Here is a 12847-nt window from a genome sequence, read left to right on the forward strand (position 1 = left end):
TGTTGGAAAAGTAAGTCACCAAAGGGAGAAATTGATAGATAGGAGACAGAGATTTACAATATTAAAAATGGCACCTGAAGTGGAAACAACACACCGAGCACTAGTGCATCCACGGACCCCCTTGACAAACTTACCTCTAGACTTTTTTGGGTGAAGATTGTTATGTCTTTTGAGTTGTTGGGATTGAGCGCTATGGGCGTTAGTGGTCGATTAACACAACACATGGAGACACAGACCATATAAGCCACATAGATGGCAGCCAAGATGCAAAAATAGGGACGTCCATAGTGCCGCCACTTTAAGCTCACAAGCTCCTTTACAGGGGTCAGGTGCAAGATCTGACTAGCCTAAGGGAGAAAGACAATGAAAGCATAGTTTACTTATTCCCAGACAAGAAAAAAGATGTAAATGCAGTGAGTGGCTAGGTGCACATCACATGGAAGACAGACATTTTGGATCATGAAAGAAAATTCAATTACTGTAGGCAGACATATGAGTGTGGACTCCACATACACCGCAGAGGAAGCACTTTTATCTAACATTCTAACAGTAATATATAATTTGCAGCACTGCAGGTTGTTTGCAAATCTCATAATCTCAATGTGGGCAAGAACTCCTATTTGCATCTGAATCTAAATCACCAGGGAACATGTAATCATCACCTTGCTAGTCAAAATAGGAGTTTTGATTCATGGATAATACACATGATTACCCCTGATCATTATAAAGGTTGCTAATCACCCAGCATGTTCACATTTAAGTGGTGCAAAATCTGATCTTGTATGGCTGAAGCTTTCAAAGACGTTGACAAAATCTCATGTGATGGTCCTTCTGTAGTAATTTTGCACTGTGTTTAGTTGAAGCCCTTACGCTTTTGCCTGATCTTACCTTATATTATGGCTGACCCTGGGTCCATTCCATGCAGTGTTGTGATTTGTGAGGACAAGTTGTGTGGGATTAATGTATACTTCTACCAATCAGGGTCCTTCTTGCTGCAGGATTGCACATGTTGTTATCTAGCACATGGAATAGCTTTTCTCGTTCACTCTTACGTAGCTGGGACATGTTTATTCCTGTCCAATCACATCTTTCAATCTGCTCAGAAGAGTATACTTCCCTCTCATCAAGCTATTGGCTATTTAGAGTATTATTGTGCTTCCAAAGGAGCGCTTCCATTGAAATGCACGAGATGCTTTGTTTTCAGAATGTAGCAGAGAGTATTTGGCGAATGTAAAATCCACTCTGGAAAGAAAGGCCCCCCTTCATAAGCAAAACCTTCTGCATAACATGAGGCATGTGTATTTCTATTGATTTTTTTCTTAAAGTGGAAAAACGGCATTAAAAAAAATTGAAAGATATGTTTTAATTTGAACTGGCATATATTATACAGCATTGGTGTACTTTTCTTGATGAGCTGTGCCATTACTTCAATCGGAATTTTGGTTTGCTGTGGAAGGTATATGTTTCATTATGATCATGCCTCTCACAAGCCTCTTATGACCTGGCTTGGCAATTGGGCTGGACTGTTCCCATTGGAGCAGGCTCAAGATTGATTGGCATATAGCTAGGTCGAAGCGGAGGTGGCCCGGTGTGCAAAATAACTATGGACTGGGATGCGGCCCCAAGTAGTTACCAGCGACTGAGATTAATTCAAGCACTCCATCTATCACTTTTTTGTATACTTTAGTATGTAATCTTAAGTGGGGCCGGTATGTCCAGACATGGGTCCTGTGCATCCTGTGTCACTGGAACCGAGCTTTATCCGGCTGATAAGCCCATGACTGGGGCAAACCATTCCTGGGTTGCTTGTGTTCCAGTCCAGGGAGGCCCTGGCTTGGTAGCTTGGGCTGGCCTGTTCACGTTGAAGCAGGGACAAGACTGATTCGCATACATCTGGGTCCAACCGGAGGTATCATGGTGTCGAAAATAATGATGGACTGGGATGCAGTCCCGAGTAATTACCAGTGACTTAGATTTAAATCAAATCATTCCTACAATCACTTTTTGGATACCCTTGCAAAGATGAGGCATGGATGACATATTTGTGAGGGGAACACTCACAATAATAACAATTACATTAGTCGTCATGCATGTGTGTTTGAAACTCATTGTATGTGCAGGTAGCTACCCTTCCATTCTGATGTGTTTCTCACAGAGAGATTCAGGGCCCCATTCTTAAAGGTACTTACTTGTAGTAAAGGTATGGGATTTCGCCACAAGTGAAGAGATTTTGCCAGGAGTGAAGAGACTGCATACTCACAACTTTACCACACATAAGTACCTTTGTGAATCAGACCCCATTACTCTATTTAGAGAGCTGAATGTCTGTTTTCTATGTCTAGACAGAAACATACCGGCAACACATTTCTGCTAGTTGTCACTTCCAACCACAGTCGACATTATGAGGCTGTTGCTGCAGTCATGGCTATTTGGCCATTATGTGTCATTGTGTATATGTGGACTGTTTTACAAGCAGTTTGGAAAGTATATCTGTACTCTGTGAAGCAGTGGAAGAGGTTTGCACTACTGTCTTCAAATACAAAACTCCAATAGTGTGTGCTAACAAAAGGAACCATGGCAAAGGAGTTGGAACAGGTGGCTGAAGCATCCTCACTCATTCGGCCAGCTGTGTTCATTCTAGAAGGAGGCGTTGTTCCCTACAACAATCACCTCTGTTTTGTCTCAATTTGGTAAGGATGACTATCTGACATCCAGTTTGTAACATGCCTAATGCATGTATTCAGCTGCTGAGGGGTGTTCTTGATGTCTGTAGAGAGCGAGACAACAGTCTGAGTGCCCTCCGTGTAAGAGACAAGAGCAAGCCCATAAGTTTCTACAATTTCTGCCAGTGGGTGTACATACAAATCAAAAAGGGTAGGGCTCAACAAGGATCCCTGGGGCACTTCACAATTTAAAGCATAGGTTGTGGAGAAGGAGGAGTCCTCCTGAACTTGGAAGCTTCTCAGTCACTTCTTTTATTGGCCGGTGCCTGTCCAAACCTGACAACTAAACAACCAGGCTGGGAGAGATGAAATTCCTGGAGCTCCTAAGTAAGACATCTGTGATGGAAAGGACTTCTGGAGTACACTTTCAATTTACACAAGGGCTCCTCCAGGCTTAAGCACTAACATGTAATGCAGGAGTCTGACCTTAGTGTTGGGAGTAAAGATTTTTCATGTAGTGCAGTAGTTACCAGTGAGAGGGCAAGGGTGTTGAAGGGCAAGCAACAGGGCCTGATTTAGATTTCAGAGTACAGTAATTACTCCATTGGAGCAACAGAGTAAAATCCTCCATTGTCCTAACAGAGTAACCATACTCTGGATGTAGAGATGTCGGACGGATTAGCAGACATCTTTTAACTTTGGCAGGATCCACCGCCACTTTGGTTCCCGTCAGTGTATTAAAAGTTTGACGGATGGCTTTGTCAAAATGACGGTACTGTCAATCTAACTTTTAACATGTTTTCATTTTGAAAATACGAAAACTGATGACCCCACACAGTAGATGTGGTCTCCCATGGTGTGAGGATCAATTAAAGGTTTAACTGTCCCGTACAACTATGTATTTATTGGTGGTAAGGAAGAGTGAAAACTAGCCATTCGACTGTCCACTCTGAATCAGGCTGTCGGACGAGTATGTCAGTGACAGAGACAGAGTAGTCCCAATTGCAGACATACTGAAGATCCAGCCATCTGAAAACCAGGAGGGAGGACCTTCAGTTTTGCAGAGAGGGTACTAGCGTTCCCCACAACATGGGCAGAGTGTTTCATCTTGTTCTTTTGGTGCATAAAACTTTTGGATATTATTGTTGATACAAACAGGTTCATACATGAGAAAATGCTTCACCTTACTAAAATACTTAGGGCCACATGCACAACCATAAGGCTTTGCGACCCGCAAATTGCGATTTTTAGGGACTTGCAAAAACTGATGTACAACAATGTTTCAAACACTCTTTGTGATTACCAAAAGGGTCGCAACGGACCTGCATCATTAATATTCATGAGGCAGGTTGCAATTAGGGACCCATTGGGAATGGCCATCACTCACATGGATGGTGGCCTGCTGGGGTCAGCAGATCACCGTGTATGTGACTGCTTTTTAAATAAATCAGTTTTTTTTTAAAATGCAGGCAGTTTTCCTTAAGGGAAATGGGAAATGGGATGCATTTTAAGAAGAAAAATTAAACATTTCAGTTTAATTTTTATGAGGAGTCAGAAGCTACCATTCACAAAGGGGAAGGGGTCCCCTGGGGACCACTTCCCGTTTGGAACTGGCTTACCAGTTACTTGAAGTTGACAGTAAACTGAGATTGTTTTTCAATCACGTTCTGGTTGCAAAACAATCTTACGTCCCCCCTTACGTCTCGTTATTAGGAAGGGTCACCCATGGCCCGCCCCTTCCGAATGGTGACTTGCACTTATTTTGCGAGTCAGTGATAATTTTCTGACTTGCAAAATATTGTTGACACACAGCAAAAGTCGTTTTAGCTGTCGCAAACTGGACAAATCTCTGTTGGTGACCTTTAAAAATGGTGGTACATGTGCCCCTTAGAGTGGATAGCTTTGGGATTTTTTAGGATGCACCCAGTCGCCAAAAGCTGACCAGTTTTCTATTTAACATGGTCTGGTTCAGACATGCTCTGAGAGGAATCTTTTTACAACGAACTAAGACTGAAGATGTCTTGCTTTATGGAATACTGAAGAATTTGTGTCTGCCAGAGTGGCGGAGAGCGGTGTCTCCAGCTCTGTGTTCAGCATCCCTTCACATGTAACATATGTGACATAAATATCGAAACCTGCTATGTTGATGCAGATTATGGGTTATGGACAACACACATGAGAAACTGCTGGTTAGCATAATGCATCATGTGCAGGGGGAACACTAAGAATGTTTACCTCTATTTTATTACAAATTCATTAAGAGAATGGTCAAAGATATGTGAACATCACCCTTGAGAGGAAGGTGGCATTTGACTGATAAAGGGAATCACTCTAACTGAGGTTCTGACCAAGATTATGACATCTTGAAAGAGCAGTTATGAGTAAAACCAACAAAAACAGAGTGTGAGGTACACAATTTGACATTATTTAAACTTTTTTCTTGGTGAGCCCTCAGCTGAGGACCTGAACTCTGACAATGCATTAGATTATAATATTCTTAAAGCCAGGGTACCTCTTTCTTTTTTGAGGATGTGACAAGCTCCAAGACCGACTGATGCTCCCCCCACAGGTCAATTTCTGTGAGGTCATACAGGGTGCATGTGATGGGGCCCAAAGTCCACGGCACCTGCTTCCTCTTCTGTATCAGGTGCTGGAACATCTGAACAAAAAGGGAGGTCACAGTGAGAGATGATCCAGAAATGACACGAAACATTAGCATCCTTCTGATCCACCTAACGTCACATAGATTTAAGTTAGTCGTCAATTCCCAATATACAATGGTATACATTTATTCATTCATTAGCCATTACAGAGACAAGAAAGAGAACTAATTTCGGTGAAAATATCAAGGATACGCGTCAGTAAGAAATATTGAAAACTGCTCCTACGTACCCTACATTTTAATTGGACAAATGAATTATCCTATTCAATCATTGAGCATTATTGCTGTATTTGTTAATAATGCAAATGAGCACATTTGCATACTCACCACAGTGTTACCCTCATAAGCAGCCATCTTGAATGGAGTAAGGCCCTTGTGGTTCAACGTCTGGTCCAGGCACCACTTGTCGTAAGATTGAATGAGGTCATAGATCTGGCACGCAAAGATTTTGTAGGGCTGTAAAGTCAGGACATGGAGAACGGTGTTCCCTGTTGGGTATCAATGGAGGAAATCTTTCAGTCACCAGCACCAGGGGGATGTCTGGCTTGGAATATGGACAAATCATAGTTTAAATAGTTTCAGATTTAACAGTAATCCTTGCAACACATGGAGTCTCCTGGTTCCCGGGCATCTTTCTCTCCCTGAGGCAGTACAGATATGTCCTTTCTGCTAGCAGACCTCTTGTAAGGTGCCCCAGTAGCAATAAAACACCTCCACAAACATATTAGAAATATTTCTGATGCAGGATGTTAGATATATTACTGGCAAAAAGGATGTTTCTGTAGATCATATCCTAAAATCTCTAGACATGCTTATAATAGCTGGAAATGCCAATTAGTAATAGTGATATAGGACTTCAATCCCTATAATATTATCCAAAGAAGTTCTAAATCATGCAAAAAGCTGTGTTTAGGTTTCAGCTCTTGCCAGCTGCAAGAGTGTGAAAGCAGCAGTGTAGTATGAGACAGCAAGATATTCATAAATAGAGTGGGCCTGATTCAGAAAAGTAACTTTACACTTTTGTGTAAGTTTATGTTTGGAATGCACAAAACTGCATTTTAATCATAGGTTTACTAGTGTGAAGACTCCACAGTCAGGGCGGAGAACATCGGACATAAAAAATAGGCATGTCGCATTAAGTGTGAGGTAGGTACGTGATATTTGGCATACTCCTCTCTGGGGCTTAACAAGCCCAGGTTCCATCACTGCAAGATGTCTTGCAATGTCAAACTACAACAGTGCTCTCTTCACATATATTTGTGGACAGTATGAAATGAAACTGGGAAAGCCCTTCTACTATGGAGGTGCCAGGGTGGGACAAGGTTTCAAAGGAATGAATTTAAATACCATGTAAGGGTGAGCTCCTAGTGAAACTGTCTGTCAATTCCCACCTCCCAATACAAAGCATCAAGCATGGAAAAAGACCACAGAGATATCTAAATGACACTGGGCACACATTCAAGAGCTTTTGAATGAAGAACTAAAGGCACTATGTTGTGAGGAAAGGAAGCGAGTAAAGGGAAACTGTCTGCCAATCCACCTCTTGTGCAACACCTTTCCACCACTCAACAATCTCATAGCATGTGGCAGGATACAATGAAGTTATTGTTTTAGGTGCAAATACGAGAAATAATTACTCCACTCATATACCCCACATTCAACTTAGTGCAAATACTCAAAAAGAGCAATAAATGCACTTGGATTACTAAGGTGTCCGTTATAGCACCTTTAAAGATGTTAACCAATATCCAAAAATTGGCAATAGCTATTGACTTTGTCAATTAATTTTCCCTCAGGTGGCTGTTGCTGCTTCAAATGCATACATAGGCAGCCACCTTAGAATTGTGTTTTATAAAGCTCAATAAAACCCATTTCAAATATCGGCAAATCTAACAGGTCTTCCCTGTGACAATAGGTATTTTTTTGCAGTTATATATAGGGTGAACTCTACCCAAAGGTATTGGAGCATTTTATACAAACACCAGTTAAATAACTGTTTTTTGTCATTTTATACAGTGTGAACTCAACCCAAAATAATTGGGGCACAATACATGAGCATCAGTTACATTACATAAGGTCACATTCATGTTTTGTTCAGGCACAGGGAGTTAAAATATTTTGCCCAGAATCATAGGAAGTTGAGACGATACCTGGTTCCCCAGTGTCAAAGTTGGCAACTCTGACCATAACACCACATCCTCTCATCACATCTATCGGCTTTGACAGTGCCTTTCCCCCCAGATAGCTGGCATGTGTATGCATGCATCGGTGGCCATCTTGTAAGAGTGTGTCAAAAAGCTTAATAGAAGCAAGCCTCTCAAAAAAGGTTGCTATACACCTGCACGCATGCACTTGCATGTGCATGCACAGTGACATCTTAAAATGTATGTTCGTATATATTATAAAAAATTACCATTCCAAGATAGTCATTGTGTATGCATACACATGGGCAGCCAGCCATCTTGGAAAGTGTTTCATAAAGCTTAAGAAAAATATTCCAAGATGGCCACCAGGCTTGCACAAGTTGAACTCTCAGAGTTTCTTCAGAATTCAATTAAGTTACTCTTGCACTATTTTGTACTAACTACCTAACTCTTACCCTTACCATATGTTCTTATTCCACCGATAATACATGGTGCCCCATGATCTATAGAATTGATGTAATGAAGGTATGCTCTATCTAGATGCATTCTGCGCATTTGCTCAACCTCTTACCTGTCGCACACCTTTCCTGCCAGCGCCCCGGTCCACCACGGGTTTTCCCGATTGCTGTGGAGGGCGCCAGCAAACAGTTGCTGTCTCTGCCCTCATTGGCCTTTGCGGGTCACGACACTCAAGCTCAAACCTTTTTAGAACTCTATGGCTCTCTCCGCGCCTAGCGGACGCGCGCAGCATTCGCGCGCCAAAGTCGCGCCAAAGTCCAGCCCGTCTGCGCCTGTCCACGCTGAGTCGGCGCCAGGGGCCAGGTGGGCTGGTGCCCGCTTCTTAATACCTCAGGCAGGTCACTTGTACTCTACTCATACCCTATTGTCCCTCAAACCCCCCCCAGAAATTGTGCCATCACACTGTTCTCCCTGACGTCCTCCCTTATTTATGTTGCAGTACTTGTCACCCTGCCCTCCGTAAGAAAGGGAATGTCAGGATGGCCCCCTCGGATACCGGAGCTCTTAAACCTGCTCCCTCTGAGACAGAATTAGGCTTCCTCATTAACGCAAGATCATTGATTAAAAATAACATAGCCTTCAGGGACTTTGTCTCATTGAGGAAGCCCTCCTGGTTTTTCATTACCGAAACCTGGATCTCGGATTCCTCCGGTCCCGACCTGGTAGAGACTATCCCTATGGGGTATGCCCTGACCAGGTTGGATAGAACTGGACGAAGAGGAGGTGGGCTGGGAATATTACATAAGGGCTCCTCCATCTGACGAATTGAACATCTTTCTTCTCCTGTGGATTCTTTTGAGGCTATGTATTGTTTTATCAATACCACCCCTACTGTGTCTTTCTCGGGCATTTTATTTTATAGACCCCCGGGCCCTAGATCTCCCTTTTGTCAAGATCTGATGAGGCTTTTAGAACCTCTCATTGATAGACCCAATCTCACTCTCCTGGGTGATTTTAATTTTCATTTAGAGAACGTTACTTCTAGTGACACTCGGTCTTTGATCGAAACGCTGCGTGCTTGCGGCCTGACTCAACTTGTGAATAGTCCCACTCATTTAGCAGGCCACATCCTAGATGGTGTCTTCTCTAATGACCCTAGGTTAATGATTGGTTCACCCATTCGTCTGTCCTGGTCAGACCACTTGGCTGTCCCTATTGAATGTAAAATCAATCACAATTCCCCTCCTTGTTTGAACTCCAAGAAATGGGAACTTAGACGAGATCTTAGGGCCATCAATAACGAAGTACTTGCCCCGTTCCTGAATAGTCATAGCCCCCTCCCTAATAAGACCACCAATTCAGTGGCAGCAGATCTCCTTAACATCATTACTAGGGCAGTGGATACTATAGCCCCTGCCAAACTCCATTACTCTGCCAGAAAGAGTCCCTCTGCACCCTGGTTCTCTGACAAACTCAGACGACTGAGACAGGGTTGCAGAAGGCAGGAGAGGCTATGGCGCACCCACCTGGAGTCTACCGAAAATAAACAACGGCATAAACACCTTTTAAAGGAATATAAATTAGCCATTATTGAAGAAAAAAGGATATATTTCCTTAGTCTGACTATGTCACTGAACTCCTCCAGGGACCTCTTTAAAATCATTGATTCCCTTTCTGTCCCTCAGAGGGTGGATACCATTGTCGAGTCTCAGGAGCTATGTAATAAAATCTCTTCCTTTTTTTATGCTACAATTGCAGATATTTATAGCTCACTGGAACTCTTCAATCAGGAACTAGATCTCTCCCCCTCCATCCCCGCGGCTACTGTAGCGTACGAGCCTGCAGAACCCAGATCTAGCCTTCTTTCTTTCCCTCTTCTCATTCTAGAAGAGACAAATCGTCTCCTTGATAATACCAAATCTGGCTCCCCTCTGGATCCATGTCCGCTGAAAATCTTGAGATCTTGTAGGGAGGGGATTCTGCCCCCCCCTTCTAGATGTGCTTAACCTTGCCATTACTGAGGGTGTTTTTTCCCTCTCCTGGAAACAGGCAGTGGTTAAGCCCCTCTTGAAGAAAGCCTCTTTGGATCCCGCGGTCTTGAAACATTTTCGACCTATTTCCCTGCTTCTGGCCCCTGCCAAAATATTGGAGTGCCACCTTAATTACCATCTCACCACCTTTCTTGATGACTCAAACCTGCTGGACAGTTCCCAGCATGGCTTCCGACGAGCTCACAGTACTGAATCCGCCCTCACTGTGGTGATTAACAACATTCGCGCGAAGGTCGACAGGGGCCAGATCAGTCTGCTGGATCTACTCGATCTGACGGCAGCCTTCGACACCCTGTCCCCCTCTGTCCTGGTGTCTAGGCTTAGGGGGATAGGTGTGGGGGGCCTCGCCCTCAGTCTTCTAACCTCCTTTCTCCATCAAAAAGAGCAAAGAGTGAAGCTAGGAGATTTTCTGTCCCCTGCTGTACCTGTGCATGGTGGGCTCCCTCAAGGATCTTCCTTAAGTCCCATCTTGTTTAATATCTATGTGGCCCCACTTGCCAGGGTAGTGAGATCCTTTGGGTTTGAGGTGCTGTCGTATGCCGACGACACCCAAATCAAGGTCTTCTTAACACAGTCCGTGAATGATGCTGCCCTCAACTTCAGATCTTGCATGGAGGCAGTATCCCGCTGGATGGTCCAAAACTTCCTAAAAGTCAATGGAGAAAAAACGGAGGTTTTGGTCTTTGGGGGTGGCCAGGACATTTGGTCCAAAGACTGGTGGCCGGATTCTCTTGGTGACTGCCCTCTCCCTTCTAACTCTGCCAAGAATCTGGGGGTCCTGATTGATACCACTCTTTCCTTTGACTGTCAGGTCAGTAGGACTGTTTCCACCTGTTGTGGTATCATCAGGATCCTCAGAAAGATTGGATCTTATCTCTCCCCTGAGGCGAGGAAGCAGGCCACTGTGGCTCTGGTCTTGTCAAGACTCGATTATTGCAACGCTTTGTATGCGGGTATGAACAAGAGTCTTGTCCATCGCCTTCAGATGGTCCAGAATGCCGTAGCTAAGTCGGTCATTAATCTTCCTAGGCTCTCCTCAGTCTCTTTGGTTAGAAGGGACCTGCATTGGCTTCCTGTTCAGTCCAGGATCATATTTAAGCTTCTCTGCTTTGCCCATGGGGCTTTTTACGGTTCTGGACCAGAGGGCATTAGGTCTCTTCTGGTTCCTTACCTTCTGGGTAGAGCCCTTCGGTCCTCTACCAAAAATCTCTTCCTAGTTCCGAGATTTGTCAAGGCAAAATGGGGAGGCAGAGCGTTTTCCACCTTGGTTCCTAAGTTCTGGAACTCCCTTCCCCCTGCCCTACTAGGACAACCTTCTCTGGTACATTTTCAAAAGGATTTGAAAACTCTGCTTTTCCGAGAGGCCTACCTATAACCATGTACCTGGTGCTCCGAGACTGATACTTTGATACCTATTTTGTTAGGCGCCTTGATGCCCTTGGGCTAAGTCGCGCCGTATAAATCCCCATTCATTCATTCATTCATTCATTCATTCATTCATTCATTCATTCATTCATTCATTCAACAGCTTCCATTTTACTAACACCCTGCTATGCAACTGATGATAAATGTGGCTTTGTATAATACGTACCCAGGGAATCCTGTACTCGAATATTAGCTCCGCTTTCAATAATCAGTCGTACAATTTCTTCATTTTCCACACAGGCGGCAAAGAACAGTATGTGCTCTCCTAGAATCATGAAACAAAAGAGAAACTAAGAAGCATAACGGTGGCATACAATTGGCACTGAAGAATAGGGGGAGTGGGGAAAAGACTGGAGATGGCTAGAGATTAAGAACAGAGAGGAAGTTAAGAGTACAAATTGAGAATGTCAGAGTAGGAGTGTAAACACTGATAAATAATGACTCATAAATCGCACAATGAAAAAAAAAGCAGCAGTGAACAGGTGATTACTCTTCACTGGTATTTCACTTCTAGATGTATAGTAGTTTACATCAACAGAATCCCAGATCAAGTGCAAAATTGCATGTACTCAACTTATTTTATTAGTTGTTCTATAGTGCCCAAACTCCTTTGGCTTTACAAAGGTTTACAAAGGGGGCTGATAGAAGACACTGAATGTTGGACATGCAGGTTGTCCCTGAAGCTATTGATGGAAAACTGGGATTTTATTAACTTGGAAAAATAAACTAATCTCCTTTCTCTGTCATTCTGCCAACTTTGGCAGCAAATAAAAATACATAAACAGCAAATCCTTAACAAAGACTTTAATACCCATGCATGTTCACACTTGTTAAGCAAACTCTACAGTGTAAAAACAAACTCTACTAGTTGATTTCATCCTCCTTCATGACAGTTGTTTTTGGATTTTATGGCATTACACAGAGGCTAACATTATGCAAATCTCTTTTATTGCCACAGCTCAGCAGCAACAATTGAAGAATATAGAACTTCAATGAACATTCCAATATAGTATAAAGTCCCCCTACAAGCAGCCATCTTCTTTCTTTGTTGTGGCTTCTCACAAAGATAAGTACTATCCTTTTATGAGCTTAGACTCTTTTATATCACTTATATTATTAATTATCTATTGCATGCTGTTTAAGTATACGGTATAAGTAGCCTTAAAAGTACTACTTATAGTACTCCGCGCTTTTCTATTGAACCTTTTCGTATGTTTTAGCTTTTTATGTGTATCTTTTTAAACCCCGTAAACCAAATTAAACCTCCAGTTTTATTCTGAACTGGAATTACTCCAATCTTCAACCGGAATTGCCCCAATCTTCCTCTACCGCTCAGATATTTAATCAGGCCTTAATGATGCTTTTCTTTACTTTTAAAACCATTAGAACGATTGTAATACTGCCTTTAGCGCGCACCACCAGCCCGCGCTCCTTTCGCGCTGG

General features: G+C 43.0%; 1 protein-coding gene across 1 annotated transcript in view; it reads right to left on the reverse strand.

Moving 5' to 3' along the window:
• The window catches only part of LOC144767864 (transient receptor potential cation channel subfamily V member 6-like), a 155691-nt gene that overhangs the window by 36656 nt on the left and 106188 nt on the right, over positions 1-12847 (reverse strand). Inside the window, exons 5-8 of the mRNA XM_078651222.1 lie at positions 11571-11669; positions 5653-5813; positions 5176-5322; positions 135-347 (exon numbers count right to left, since the gene is read on the reverse strand). Coding sequence (XP_078507348.1) covers positions 135-347; positions 5176-5322; positions 5653-5813; positions 11571-11669 — 620 coding nt within the window. The remainder of the gene's footprint in view (positions 1-134; positions 348-5175; positions 5323-5652; positions 5814-11570; positions 11670-12847) is intronic.

The sequence above is a fragment of the Lissotriton helveticus genome, chromosome 7, assembly GCF_964261635.1.
Source record: "Lissotriton helveticus chromosome 7, aLisHel1.1, whole genome shotgun sequence".
NCBI classification, from domain to species: Eukaryota; Metazoa; Chordata; class Amphibia; order Caudata; family Salamandridae; genus Lissotriton; species Lissotriton helveticus.